Raw genomic sequence first — 14,274 nt, 5'->3', positions numbered from 1 at the left:
CAGAAGTAGTTTGAAGATACGGAAGTGACCTGCTACAAAACACTTTTGTAGTCATGCATGGAATCGCAATACATTTGTTTTGCACCAGCCGAAACTGATTTTTTCAATTAGAATAGTAACCTAGAATTTGCTAATTTACTTGCCCTCGTGGCCGTCAAGTTGTGTGGACATGTGCACACAAACGAAAGCTGCTGCCCGCATGGTAAATATCCCGCAGGCAGACATCGATCCCTCCGGTGTGTTTAAGTACGTCCTCATCAGAGTCCACAGCAAAGAGAAAGGAGACGACACAGAAGTAGACATAGTCCGTGGATATGGCTGGGCCGAGTACCACGGTTAGTGCTGCTAACGTGTGACGAAAATATATCCCAACCCCACAAACTGATCATCCTGCACATGAACCGCCATCTACTGATTATCTTTTTTTTTTGTATACTGTACATAATCACATGAAATTGTACATGTCAGCGGACATCTACGAGAAGGTTTCTGAGGAGTTGGAAAGGGATGGACTCTTGGACTGTGAATGCGTCGGAGGTGGAAGGATCAGACATGATGCCCAAGCGAAGAAGATCCATGTTTACGGCTACTCTATGGTGAGTGTCCAATTCAGCCCCCTCGCAAGTCCTGACAGTGTATTTCCCCAAGGGCGAGTGACAGTGTAGTGTTTTTCCTTGTAGGGGTTCGGAAAAGCAAACCACGCAATAGCCACTGAGAAACTGAAGGTTCGGTACCCGGACTATGAGGTGACCTGGGATAACGAAGGATACTGATTGAAACTATCGCGCATATTTCATAGACACCACCATTAAAGACCATATCAATCATGAACGTTTCGGTCCCACATTTATATCCTGATGCTATTTTGTCTAAAGTTACTAATTATTCCTATGTTTTCACTTCTCACCTTTTTTTGCCACATGGTGGCAGTGGTGACATGTCCATGGGACGTTAAAAGGCCAAATTAGGCAAGATATTATTTCAATAAATACTACTTGTGAAAGATGTCAGAATCAGTTTCATTGCCAGTGGCAGTTTTGTCCGTTTTTACCGCTTTAGTGTGGACTTATAGTTAAATATATTAAACATTGTTATATACACACCTCAGTGGCCACTTTCACTCACATTGATTTTTGTTTTTGCGTTTTGGATCTCGGTGTTTGGCACTCATGTATACCTAATGTTATGGACGCTTGAGTTCATATTGAATAAATGTACACGCCATGCAAAATCACTGTTTCTTATGATTGATTATAAAGTTAGGTGTGGATGTATTGTACAATGTCAGTGCTTATGAGATTTGACAAGCATGTACCTTCACCCTGGACCGCGGTCTGCTGGTAGTGCCTCAAGAATAATATCTCCTCTTTTATAATCTGTTCAGTTGACTCCACAGTTTCATAAGAAATTATGTTGCCAAGACTGGTTTGGCAACAGCTAAAGGAATGAAGCATTTGCACGCACGGTTAGTGGTGCTTGTGTAAGTCTGTTGATCATATAATATGTCATTAATTTCATGATTTAATACTGTATATGTACTTTTGCACCCATGCAGGACTTGTCGGCAAAAACCCATCAGACACCTGCAATAAAATGCCACAATCCAAAAAAAATTCAAGAACTGATGAAAAATAAAGTAATTAACATCTAACAGTCTGGGGAGGCGCGCAAAGGCATTCCTAAAGCTTTAGGACTCCTGCAAACCATGGTGAGAGCCTTTATCCACAAATGAAAAAAACATGAAGCAGTGGTGAACATCCATCCATCCATCCATTTTCCGAACCGCTTGATCCTCACTAGGGTCGCGGGGGGTGCTGGAGCCTATCCCAGCCGTCTTCGGGCAGTAGGCGGGGGACACCCTGAATCAGTTGCCAGCCAATCGCAGGGCACACAGAGACGAACAATCATCCACGCCCACACTCACACCGAGGGACAATTTAGAGCGCCCAATCAGCCTGCCATACATGTTTTTGGAATGTGGGAGGAAACCGGAGCACCCGGAGAAAACCCACGCAGGCCCGGGAAGAACATGCAAACTCCACACAGGGAGGCCGGAGCTGGAATCGAACCCGGTACCTCTGCACTGTAAAGCCGACGTGCCAACCACTGGACTACCGGGCCGCCCGCAGTGGTGAACAGCAGATCTAAAAAAAAACAAACAAACAAAAAAACGACCCTCCAAAACACAATGCCGACTCATCCAGGAGGTCAGTCTTCATCACGCAATAATAATGAAGAGACTGGGCACAAACAACATCCACGGCAGGTTTCAAGGTGAAAACTATGGCTGACCAAGAAGAACAAAAAGAAAAGCAAAAACACATGAATGATTGCCAAGACTTGGGAGGATATTCTATGGACCGATGAGACATAGGTTTAACTTCTTGGAAAGTGTTGACTGGAATAGGCAATGTGGGCCCCCCCCCCGGCGCATGGGCTCACCACCTTCATACATAACCCATGCTTGAAAAATAATGGTTGTAGAAAATTCAGCAATACCAAACATTAACTGGAGATTCTTGCCCATGAGAAATCTGGAGAACTTGTCATCTCAAAAGTATGTGCCGCCTTTGAAATCTTGGCACATTCATGTGCCACGGTGCCCTAATACGTTGTTTATGATAGAGTTGCATGCCGGGAGAACTTAAAGTCCACTTCTTATCTTTTCGAAAGGAACATTAAGAAAGAGACAAAAGTCAGCTTCGGGAGACGTCAGTCAGAACCCGTCAGATTGCGCCCTGAGCTGCCAAAATGTGGTGGAAGGGGAGAAGGATTGAACAAATCAGAACCTCAGCCCTCATCTTGGCTTTCGTTCTGCACTTTGGTAAGTCAAGTAAGCCGAATGCTTCAGAAAGTGTATTTTTATAAGTTTCATTTGCGCGAATGAAATACAATGTCGAGTTTGTCGTCAAGATCAAATCATTCGTTCTCAATCAAAGTGTTTATCTTGGGGCTCATTATCATCCTTAAAGGGACATTGGCCGATATTTGTATCGTTTTAGTAGCGTACTTGTACTAAACTATATTCATATTGTTCTGCTGTAGCAATGCAAACTATAGCTATGATCAATATCATAAACGGGCCTCTTCATGATGTGGTTATATTCTACTGCAATTCAAAGTTATTTATGCATCGACGGCATATCTCTGCGTCAGCAAAACGAATGTGATGTATTTGTAAAGAACTAGTCTATGCTATTCAAGATGGAAACACACAAACATATCATCGATGCAACTCTAAATTATGTTGCAGCCATTACATATGAGTAAAAAAAAACAAAAAGGTGCTGACGATAGAGTTTTCGTCCAACGTGGTCTCCGACAATTCTGATTTAGAGACCTTTGGATGGACAATTGGCATTTTGCCCGCATTAACCGGATTACTTTCCCTGTGGCCTTTGAGCCCCTTGCAAAGAACTGTGCCATAAATTGTGACAGTCATGAAATCAGATAATACCTGGCTGAATGAATGAAGCAGAACGCAAAGGCGCCGTTGATTTTCCAAAACAAAGCAACTCCTTGAGTAAAATATATCATAGCATTGATCCTGGAAGGTAATTTGAACCACTCAAACTTTGGTAAAGCGCCTGTCCGATTCTCAGCATCCGCTGCAGAGCAGGTTGAATGAATGCTTTCCTCTTGCTTTTTTCCCCAGCTGCCTCTCATCCGTGTCTCAGCCCTGAGAGGAGATGCGACTTTGTGTGTGACTGTTTGGATTGCGATGATGAACAGGACTGCGGTACGGTTCTTGTCCCTGAAATGACTCCTAAAGTAACAATATTGACGGAGTAAGTCTGTGTATTCCTTCCAAGGCTACGGCGGGAAGGGATTCCGGTGCGACTTTGAGGACTCGGGAATATGCGGATGGAAGGACCAGTCCTTGAATGCAGCATACAGGTGGGAACGCCGTCAGAGAGGTGACACGCTGACGGGAAGCGGGCCGTCCTCTGACTTTACCACTGGGACTGCCTCAGGTATGGATGACATCAATGTCACTTCAAAAAAGCGTCTGCAATAACACAGCATCGTATGGGCTATCATAAATGTTTTGTGCGGGAACGATTCAATGTGCACTTTTCGTCCAGGTTGGTTTATGGGTGTGACAGAGGTCAAGTCCGAAGGTGACAAAACCGCAGTCCTTGTGTCACCAAAGATGCAAGAGTCCTCGCCGACATGTCGTCTTCGTCTCAGATACTTCCTGTGGGATTCGGGTAAGCAAACGGTAGCTCTCTCAAAGCCGTCGACGTTTTGAATCGCGGTGCGCTACGATGGCGCGCGACAGGATAACGTCACAGCTCCGGTACGAATGCGACGTCGCCGCAGGTCAAACGGGACTCGGCTCCTCTCCGCTCTTGGCATCCGTCGTGCGGCAAGACACGGAAATGGCCGTCATGTGGCGGCTCGAAGCCACCAGCTTCCGAGGATGGAGGGAGGCCACCGTCTTTCTGGGCCGCATCGCCGCACCCTTTCAGATCCATCTTTACTCAAACCGCCTCGAGGGGCGGAGAGGAGATGTTGCCGTGGACCAGCTGGAGTTTCTGGACTGCGCTTTGCCCTGTGAGCACCCCCCCCAATTAAATCTCTTTCTTCTTCGCGATACTGTCGTCCAATATAAAATGGCCGCCCTTGCAATTGTTCTCTCTGGGCGGGGCTACTCCGGCTTCACACCACACCGCAAGAATCCACAAAGAAATGTTTCTTGTTTCCCACTCTTTACTTCTCCAGTGCCACTACCTGGCAAAGAGTGTCCAGCCGAAATGCTGGAGTGTAAGCGCGGCGGCTGTGTCGCCCAACGTCAAGTATGTGACGGCACCGATGACTGTGGCGACTGGACCGATGAGGAGAACTGCGGTGCGTAAACACAAACAAAAGGGCATCACAAAGGGACAGAAGAGCACTCCAATATCGCGTATCAGCTGCAAAGAAACTAGTCTCCTGCCTTTGCCTTTTACGATGTCAATGTTAAAGCTTCTTGATATAACTTGTAATTACCTAGTCGTACAACATGCTTATAATTGTGGATGGAGTTTGCAGAAATATCTGCGGCATCATACCGAGCGATCATTACAGTAAAGCGCGGATGATAAAGAACTGAAAATAAACCGCAGAGGATTAAACAAGAACGACACGCCGGTATGCCGATTCCGGGAGCTCTATGTTTGTGTTGGCTTTTCATGATTGACTTGAACTTTTTTATAATCACATCTGCACACAGTATGAATACCTCGGTTAGTGTCAATCAACAGAAATAGATAAGCAGGTCAAATAGAAGTGCCTAACTGTGTGTGTGTGTGTGTGTACGTGTGTTTGTGTGTGTGATGTGTGTGCAGAGGGATATCGGCGCTGTGACTTTGAGAATGATGTGTGCGATTGGGACCTCAGGTCATTGTCCGATCTAAAATGGGTACGGACCAGTCAGGAAAACATCTCAGATCCTTTGAAAGGACCAGGACGGGATCATTCCAACAACAGCGTATCGGGTACTACCAATTATAATTCATTATTCAACCACGTTTTTTTCAGCGCAATGTGATGCGCTAAGTTCAACTGAATACAAATGTATTTTAAATCTACTCAAGTTATGCTGAAGCCGGTGTGTCTGGCAGGTCACTTCTTGTATGTCACTGTTCCCGACGGCGGGCTCCGAAAGGATTGGGCTGCGTTCCAAAGTCCTCCCCTAGAACCCACCAATAGTACTCATCCGTGCAAGGCAAGCCCACATATTCTCTTCAGTGACTTTTTGGGGGGGGGGTTACTTTTTACGTGCGCGTGATTTGAGCCGCGTCCGTTCCACTTCCCGCTGTAGATGGTCATGTACACACACCAGTTTGGGCCGAGGTCTGGCGGACTGACGGTGCTGGTGGCTGATAAGAGCATCTCGGCAGCGTGGAAGCGGGGCGGAGCTCTGGGTGATGTTTGGGTCAAGGCCGAAGTGGAAATTGTCAATAACTCCACTTTTCAAGTGAGTGTGGAATCCTGGAACCCACACACACTTTTTTGATGCAAGGCCGCCGTACCTTGGGAATTAGCATTTGTAGACAAACTGTGTCATATGTATTTTTTCTTTCATGAGAACTGTTCTTCAACATTGACACTTTTTCCTCTCATCTTTCAAGATTCTGATCATGGCGGCTGTCAGGGAACTTGCATACGGAGGTGTCGCTGTCGACAACATCGTGTTGTCCCCTGAATGCCGCCGGTCAAATGGTAACACTGACAAATCGTCGTTTATTTATTTTTTTATGGGTCTACGCAATCAAATCGTACGAAGAATCATCCTCGTTTTGTTGAAGGCGTCCGCAGTGACGTGACGCTACTTTGCTTTATCAGACAGTATGTGGCTGGAAAAATTCCCCAAATCTCCCAAGAACCCTTGCACCGTGCCTGATAAGATGTGCGACTTTGAAAGCGACTGCGAGGGAGCAGAGGATGAAGCCGCGTGCGGTGAGTTTATGAAACATGTTTGCTCACATGTACCTGTAGCAACTGGTCGAATCACACACAATGCTTTGCTCTCCAACAAACTTGTCCTTGAGCAGGAATGCTTATGCGTCATCTTATTGCATAAACCTGGTGTGCCGATAATTGCGTCCACGCCCATGGGATTCTTTGACTCTTTTTTTTTTGTTTGTTTTTGTTCCTCTTACATTGAAAAGAATCAATAATGCAGTCCACGGGAGCCTTGTGCTTAACATGTCTGATCTCACTTTTTTGATATTTGAATATCCACCACAGCCTTCCTGCTACATTTCCAAAAACCTTTTTTTGATTCGATTTTCCCCAAGCTTGTCGCCGTGAATTGGTGGTTTTGATCTGTACTCACAAAATGGAAAACCTAATCCACATCCATCGAATTAAGCATGCTAATATGATTGTCTGCGTCACAGGGGACTTCGCATACAGTAAAGGCAGCTCAGGCTGGACAGACACAAGCATTGGGAGTCAAGGTTGGCTGCTTCACCAAAATTCTACAGCGAAAGGTACAGATGGACACCGATCGTTGGTTTATTCACATTTTTCACAACTACACTTATAAACACATGTTTATGTTTTTGACAGAAGAGTACTTATATGTGGCCGAGGCCCCGGGCCAGCAGCTGACTGAGGCACAGACGCGGACGCCTCTCCTGGGCCCATCTGGCCCTGCTTGCACCTTACAATTTGATTTTGCACTCACTGGAAATCCAGCTCACATTGGTACGCTTAGAAATCAGTCACACAGAATTTGTTTTTTTGTTTTTTGTCCCCCCCCCCCTCCCCTCCCCTCACAGCATACATACGTCAATCATTTGACTATTACATTACATTACATGACTGCAGGTGAGTTGTCAGTCAGGGTGATAGACAGCATGTTGGGTGTGCAGCCTAAACTGTGGGAGTTCAGCGGCAAGACCGGAACAGAGGAGGCAGCGTGGCAACCGGCACAAGTTGCCATCGGAGCCAGGAAACATCGTTTCCAGGTGTGTGCTTTTTGTTTTTTTTTTTTGTGTATGATGGTGAAAAATGAAAATAGATCCCGGACTCACAAAAAGTTCGGGATACTTGGCTTTCGAGTGAAGTATCTGAATGCGTTGTAACCCCAATAGATGAATTTATTTGACCTCCTTTCAATTGAGACTTCGTATGAGAAAAGCCGGAATTGGTTGAAAGACTTTTCACCTGGGCTCATCTTCATTCTCCTTTCTCCACCAGTTGGCGTTTGAATCTCGCGCGGTGAAACTGTGTCCTTGCGCCAAGATTCAAGTAAAAAACATTCACTTCACTGGTTGCCATGCCAACTATTTTCCCTCTTCTTCAACAGGTAACTTTTATTATTCAAAGCCCCAACCATATTGCTCCATAACACATTTTTGCTGCAATTCTTGGCTTTGTTTTGCATGGTTATCGGGAAGCACTGACTTGTAACTTTGAGGATGGGCTGTGTGGGTGGCACCAGGACAACAGTGACAACTTTGACTGGACACTGGTTGATGGAATGGACCACACCATCGGGATTGGTACGCTCATTGAACGGCGCGAGATGACGATACTGTTTTTTTTTTTTTAATTTTTTTAAGAAAGCTTTCTCTTCCCAAGTGCGCATTCATAGAATCCCTCTTTTGATAGGTAAAAGTCTTGTCGTGGACATGTGGAGTTCCTCACTGCGTGGTGCTTTTGGACGTTTACTGTCCTTGCCACTATTACCAAGTCATACCGGCCACTGTTTGACCTTCTTCTACAAAATCTACGGGACAAACATTGGTGAGGTACTCAGCCAGGATGTCACATCGACAAAGTTGTTTCACGATCAGTCGAACGCGGTGCGCGGGTTTTGCAAAGATTGCCTGGTACCTGTTTTTTGGGGGAACCATATAGCGTGTCTTATTGGGGCATGATGTTGTCAAGAGCCTCGAAATGATCTGAATGACATTTTGCTCTCTCAGGGGCTCTCAATGTGAAGTTATTTGATAAAGACGGTTATGAGACGTTGCTGTGGACCCGCAGTGGAGCTCATGGCAACATGTGGCATGAAGCTCACTGCCCAGTGCCGAACCATTTCACCACGTATCAGGTACGCCGCAACACCAGCATATCTCGAAAAATGATCACACACTATAAGTCGCTTTTCGAATGACGCCACCGTCTCAAATATTTCCTCTACCCACAGTTGATGTTTGAAGCTGTACGCTCGGGTTTTGACGGCCAGGTGGCTATAGATGATGTGGCGCTGGTGGCCCGTCCCTGTTCTGTGCCAAGGTTGTGTTCTTTTGAGGGCCAGCAGTGTGGCTACAGAAGTTCCGGTCAGGTTTACTGGGTCCTTAGAAACGGACACACGCCAACAGCGACAGGACCCAAAACCGATCACACTCTGGAGACAGAACTGGGTAATCAAAATTAGCTTGTATATAAACATACATCGACGTACATATTGTACATTAACTGCCACATTAGTACTTGTGGTTGCTTGGCTACCTGAAGGAGTGAAAATATTGAAAATAGCAACAGTATATACTGTACGATGCAGTGAAGTTCAACATCGGCGGAAAGACTAACACTTAATGGAAGAAAATCAACGGTGTATGACATTCTGTTCTGTGTCTATGCTAGGTTTCTACATGATGGTTAAGACTGGAGGAAGCGTTCTTCCCGCGGGCGCCATCGCCACGCTCACATCACCCGTTCGCATCGGAAAAGCTCGTACCGAGTGTCTGAATTTCTGGTATCACATGGGAAGCGAGAATCCTGGTGACTCCCCCGAACGCAACAGAAGTGACAGACAGATTCAGAAACAATAGAACGCAATTTTTTTGCAGGTTCTTTGTCGGTGTATATGAAGCCGGTGGAAGGTGAGAGGGTCAAGATTTTTACCGATAATCAGGACCAGGGAGATGTCTGGCGCCATGCTAATGGCAACATCTCCAGCAATCTTATGGACTGGCAGGTAGAATGTGGTGGTATTAAAATATTTGGAAATGTGTACATTAATTTTTTTTAAATATTGGAATGTGTTACCATTTCTAAAATATAACAAGTACGGAACCCCTAAAGCTCCGTATGAATATATCCGATCATTTGTGTTACTTATGTGTTGACGTTTTGTTCTTCAGCTGCAGTTTGAGGTTATAGGAAGAGGAGGCAAAGACACTCACGTTGCGATTGATGATATTTTCCTTTCTGCTCATCCATGTGAAAATCAAGGTTGGTGGAGTTTAGCAACTGTTTCATCAGCCTATTAGTTTTGGAGCTCTTGATTCCAGGTTTCACCAAACGGATACTGTATGGTCAGCCCGTCCTGTCTGCGTTTCATGCTACAAACTGGTGTTTGTGATGGATGTCGTCTTAGGTTCAAAGTGTAGTTTTGAGAAAGGAATGTGTACATGGAGTAACACTCAAAACATCCAGCGGGACCAACTAGATTGGGAGTTGACAAGTCACGAAAAAGAGATGCACTACTCTACCCCGTCAGAAGACCACAGTCTTGGAACGGAGAAAGGTCAAGAGCGCAACCAAATATCAGACACGTTTATTTCCTCACAAATCCAAATCTGAGGAATGTCAACTGTCAGCGTGGCTCCATTTCACAATGAGCATCCTTCCATCTCCATTTTCCAGGTCACTTCCTGTTCATTCCCAGGAGCAACCGGACAGCGGCCAATCAGAAGGCTCAGCTGCTGGGCTCTCATCTGCCCCCGACCAAAGGCACTTGTCTGAAATTCTGGCTCTACAAACAATATTCAAGTAAGAATCAAGTTTTGCAAATAGTTTTCCATAAGCATGTTTTTTCTAACCCGGATTTGAACAAAATTAGCATGTAGAAATGTTTTTCCATGAAAAACTGAAATCATCTTTCAAGATCTGATGTTGTTTCCAACACTATTCTGAGTATGCTAATTCAGGTGGCTAATATATTCATGTAAACTCTTTAAAGTCTTTAAAGTCCCAGGACTTGCTTTATAACAGGCTTTCGTTTTTGGGGTTTTTTTTTCATCTTGTAGCGGACAGCCAGCTGAAGGTATGGACACTGTCCAAAGGCCTTCTCAATGAGCAGCTGGAGGTCGCTGAGCTAGAGGGACCGTGGAGGCGCTTTGACATTGACATTGTCTCCACCGAAGAATACCAAGTTAGTCGCTCACATCGTGTAAAACGTTTTCGGCCCCGTCGTGACACTCACTGCTATCCGTTCGGCTTTTGTCGCCAGATTGTGATTGAGGGAATCAAGGGTGCCTTCGGTGTCCTGGCCCTGGATGACATTGAGTACACCGTCGGGGTCAACTGTGCTAAAAAAGTCACCGATGGAGTCACAAGTAAGGAAAAACAGGCCTATTGCAGATTTTCAGGGTAAAGCCCAAGTCAGAGTCGGTTATACTGTATCTCGTGTTGCAGCATCAACCAAGCCTAGCAATGCAGGAGGGATTGCAGCATCAATCATTGTGGTCCTCCTGCTGATTGGCACCTTGATTGCCCTCTTCGTTTACTATCTGCGGACCCAAATGAGGGTCCGGGCTTTGACCGACCCGTCATCGTCATCATCTCCCGAAGATCACGGTGGTTTCGGTAACGACAACTATGAAGCAGATCTCTCAGTAAGTTCAGGGGTGGAACCCCAAAATCGCCTCGATCTAGTTCAAGCGCCATCCATCCATCGTGCGTCGATTTTCTATGACTAGTTCATTTTCCCTGTATGATCAGGAAGACCACGTGAGAATTTCACCAGCACAAACTCACCCAATGGCAGCTGGGTTCAACAATGTCTCTGTGAGTGTCTCGAGCTACGAATGCGTCTTTGCAGTACAGTATATGCACTGTTCACTTGGACACAATGTTGTGTGTGCAGGTCTCTTCCAGAGAGAGGGAGGCGGCGTGATAAAATGGGAAAAATCCCCGTCGGACGCCTTGTGAAATTTAGGCGATATCACAGCAGAAGAACTGCTTGTGTCGACCTTACATCACACACGCGCACCCACCCACACATGCACGCACGCACACACGCACAGATACAAATACACTGATGACAGCAGCTCGTTGCCACTGGACCGACAGAGGTGGAGGTCCAAGTAGGGCAGGTTGTGTTTCCGAGGTGGAAATCTATAGGAACTCTTTTAAAATGAGAAAACACCTGCTTCCCTGAGCCTGAGCATTGCCTGGGATGACATAAGATGGCATGTGAAGGAAGTTGTGGACCTCAAGTTGAAAGGACAAAAGAGTTCATAAGGTAGAGAGGTATGTTCATGGGCGTCCACCTGGAAGGATCGGAAGGACGAAGCTCTTTTACAAGGGCAATTTTGAATTGATGGAGTGCCCTGCTGGGGAAAGAATAAAAGGAGGAATGATTGTCAAGATAAGAAACGGGTTTTGGAAGGATAGTTGACATGCTTCAACCAATGTAACTGATGAATCCATTAAATTGATGAGCATTGAAAAATGCTTCCGTCTTTTTTTTTTCAGGCATGACTCAAAAATAATAATTCATCCATCCATCCATCCATTCGTTTTCTGATCCGCTGATCCTCATAAAAGTTTGCGGGGCTTGCTTGGGCCTATCCCGTCTGTCTTCGGTCGCCAGCCAATCGCAGGTTGTTTGTCTATGTGGGCCCTGCGATTGGCTGACAACCACGGCCGTGACCCTCGTGAGGATAAGCCGATCAGGAAATGGATGGCTGGTTAACTGTCAAAAGGCATGACAACAAGTAACACGCTCACTCTAAAAAAAAAAAAAAAAAAAAAGCCTTGTTTCTTCAAGAAGCGGATGACATAGTCCTGCCCCGAGCAACAGTCCGGGCTCAGTAACTCTGATCATTCAGATGAAATACATTCATTTAAAAGATGCCGGTTGTCATGGTTGCGCAACATATGGAGTCATTTGTGTCTGGCGACATGAAGCATTTAAGAGCCGGAGTGGTCAAGCAATAACAAAAATTGTGCGTCCTTTTTCTCCATCATCACCGTTTCTCAGTTCCTTTTGATCCCTCTATGCTCATCTTCTTGCTGTACGTGACGATCTGCTCTGTGGATGGATGCGGTACGGGAGACGAAGCGTCAAGTCCCGCAATCGGGCGCGGACCTCAGCTGCACCCGAGGTGTGTCTGTGTGCATGATTTGATTTGGTCAAAGTTATTAAGTTACACTTCAGCGGCGACAATGTGGACCGTACGCTCACAGCATAGTATTGTGAGAAACTGGCTGTCCTGTTTAATTGACCTTATCGGCGCTCTACCCATCAGCCATCCCAAACCCAAAACCAAACTCACTCAGAAAAGAACCTAGAACCTCCTAACACCAATTTGGCTTTAAAGGACAGTAAGTTCAGGCACGGCGCTACACCAGAGCTAGAGGTTGCTATAGCCCTGTCAGAAATCAGCGCCATTATATTTTACATTCTAAAATAGTTGTTATTCATTTCATAAAGTTTAAAACTATTCACAATGTCACAAGTCATTGGCCATGACACGCCTGATCTTTCACGGCGCACTCATGTGCCGCGACACATTGGTTGGGAATCGCCGCGTTATAGAATGCTAAATGTGATTTGCATGTTTTCCGCGCAGTGCCCAAGGGGGTCAAGGAGCATGGCGGAGAGTCAAGAGTAGCAGGGGAGGCAGGGACCCGACCAAGTCCAGACGCATGATGAGAAGAGCCTAGAAAAAACAGTCAAGGACACACGTTTTCAATGGGGTATGGAACCACTGTTTTTTGCCCCCCCCCCCTTTACAGTCCCAGCAGTACTCGAATGCCCTTTGACGCAGAACACAGCACATGATTTCAATGAGCCAATCACCAGTCGGTTCGGTGCCAGATAGCTGCCTTGCTGCATTTTTTTGGTGAGCTGGTCAAATTTATCTGACATTTATGCATCCAAGATCTGTGGTTCGAAAACTCCGATTTTTATGGCAGAATTTAAAACTGTCGCCCAACTGCCTGGAAAACGATACTGTGTTGTTTCTCACCGACCTCCAAGAAAAATAATGGCCACATCCAGCACTTTCTAAAATCATTTACTAGCTGAAAACTGGCAAAAATAAGTACAACCTACAGCTCGAGAAGAGATGCATTTTACATTTTAGTACAACCTGATGTTTTTTTATACTGTACATCTTATTATGACAGTATTAAATGGATGATATTTGTGATTTTTATTTTGAAACTTTGTGACTCTACGAAAAGTGCTACGCACAGTAAATAAAAGGTACTTAATTACTTAGTACTCCGCCGCTTGCCCTCAGTCGACCGAATTAAGCTGCAATTACCCGAAAGCCTTTATGAGAACTGTTAAATAAAATGTATGCGTGGAGAAACATGTTCAACCAGCCCTGCATGAACCAAGAAGTAGTCTGTTTCATAACAAACAACATCAACACAGTGTCAAGCAAACAAACACGGCCAAGTTTGTTTTGCAATTGTGACCTACAATCGCGCCTACACCTCATTCTCTTTCACACACTTTGTGCTGTCACGTTCTTTGATGGAGTCTCGACGAGCTTCTAGTGACTCACAATGGCAATTTGTATTTTGTGACGTTTGCTGCTGTTGTGGCTCAGAAGTGCGGCTGAGGCTTGTGAAATTGCTGATATCTGATAGTGTAGTTGTTGACTTTCCATCATTATGCTTGATTTAATTAAGGTCACTGAGCTAGAAGCCTTGACTCATCTGAACAACTCAAGTGATCCGCTAACATCCGCAGGGACTACCCTCATGGGTGATGGTTTTTGTTTGTCATCAGATCTTCTGTTCACCTCAGCTAAGGCTGTGCATTGTACTGAATGATTAGTTTATTTTCCCGTGCCTACTGGAAGTTTT

The 14,274-nt window shown here is 45.4% G+C and overlaps 2 protein-coding genes across 3 annotated transcripts; both read left to right on the top strand.

The window, feature by feature from the left end:
- The first annotated feature begins 20 nt into the window (after positions 1-20).
- phpt1 (phosphohistidine phosphatase 1) lies at positions 21-1,231 on the top strand. Its single transcript, XM_086135517.1, has 3 exons — positions 21-335; positions 469-596; positions 681-1,231. Exons 1-3 carry the CDS (start codon positions 170-172, stop codon positions 771-773), a joined length of 387 nt encoding a protein of 128 aa, XP_085991643.1. The 5' UTR covers positions 21-169; the 3' UTR covers positions 774-1,231.
- Positions 1,232-1,347: 116 nt separating this feature from the next.
- mamdc4 (MAM domain containing 4) lies at positions 1,348-11,902 on the top strand. Of its 2 annotated transcripts, XM_086135515.1 has the most exons (32): positions 1,348-1,465; positions 1,556-1,708; positions 1,801-2,557; positions 2,674-2,824; positions 3,656-3,739; positions 3,813-3,974; positions 4,086-4,211; positions 4,324-4,557; positions 4,726-4,851; positions 5,331-5,480; positions 5,607-5,710; positions 5,807-5,962; positions 6,117-6,207; positions 6,331-6,444; positions 6,888-6,980; positions 7,060-7,197; positions 7,321-7,460; positions 7,693-7,801; positions 7,893-7,997; positions 8,107-8,241; positions 8,424-8,551; positions 8,648-8,864; positions 9,088-9,225; positions 9,294-9,421; positions 9,588-9,678; positions 9,824-9,973; positions 10,093-10,218; positions 10,476-10,600; positions 10,679-10,784; positions 10,864-11,063; positions 11,170-11,235; positions 11,315-11,902. In XM_086135515.1, the coding sequence occupies exons 4-32, from the start codon at positions 2,752-2,754 to the stop codon at positions 11,342-11,344; spliced, it is 3,645 nt and encodes a 1,214-aa protein (XP_085991641.1). In that variant the 5' UTR covers positions 1,348-1,465; positions 1,556-1,708; positions 1,801-2,557; positions 2,674-2,751; the 3' UTR covers positions 11,345-11,902. The 2 variants fall into 2 exon arrangements, with proteins under 2 accessions (XP_085991641.1, XP_085991640.1); XM_086135514.1 differs by having other exon boundaries at positions 1,801-2,824.
- The last annotated feature ends 2,372 nt before the right edge of the window (positions 11,903-14,274 follow it).

This window comes from Hippocampus guttulatus, chromosome 17 (assembly GCF_054856545.1).
Source record: "Hippocampus guttulatus isolate MCC_2025c chromosome 17, RoL_Hgut_1.0, whole genome shotgun sequence".
Taxonomy (NCBI): Eukaryota; Metazoa; Chordata; class Actinopteri; order Syngnathiformes; family Syngnathidae; genus Hippocampus; species Hippocampus guttulatus.
Note: the sequence above shows the minus strand (reverse complement) of the source record. Positions and strands in the feature narration are given on the sequence as shown.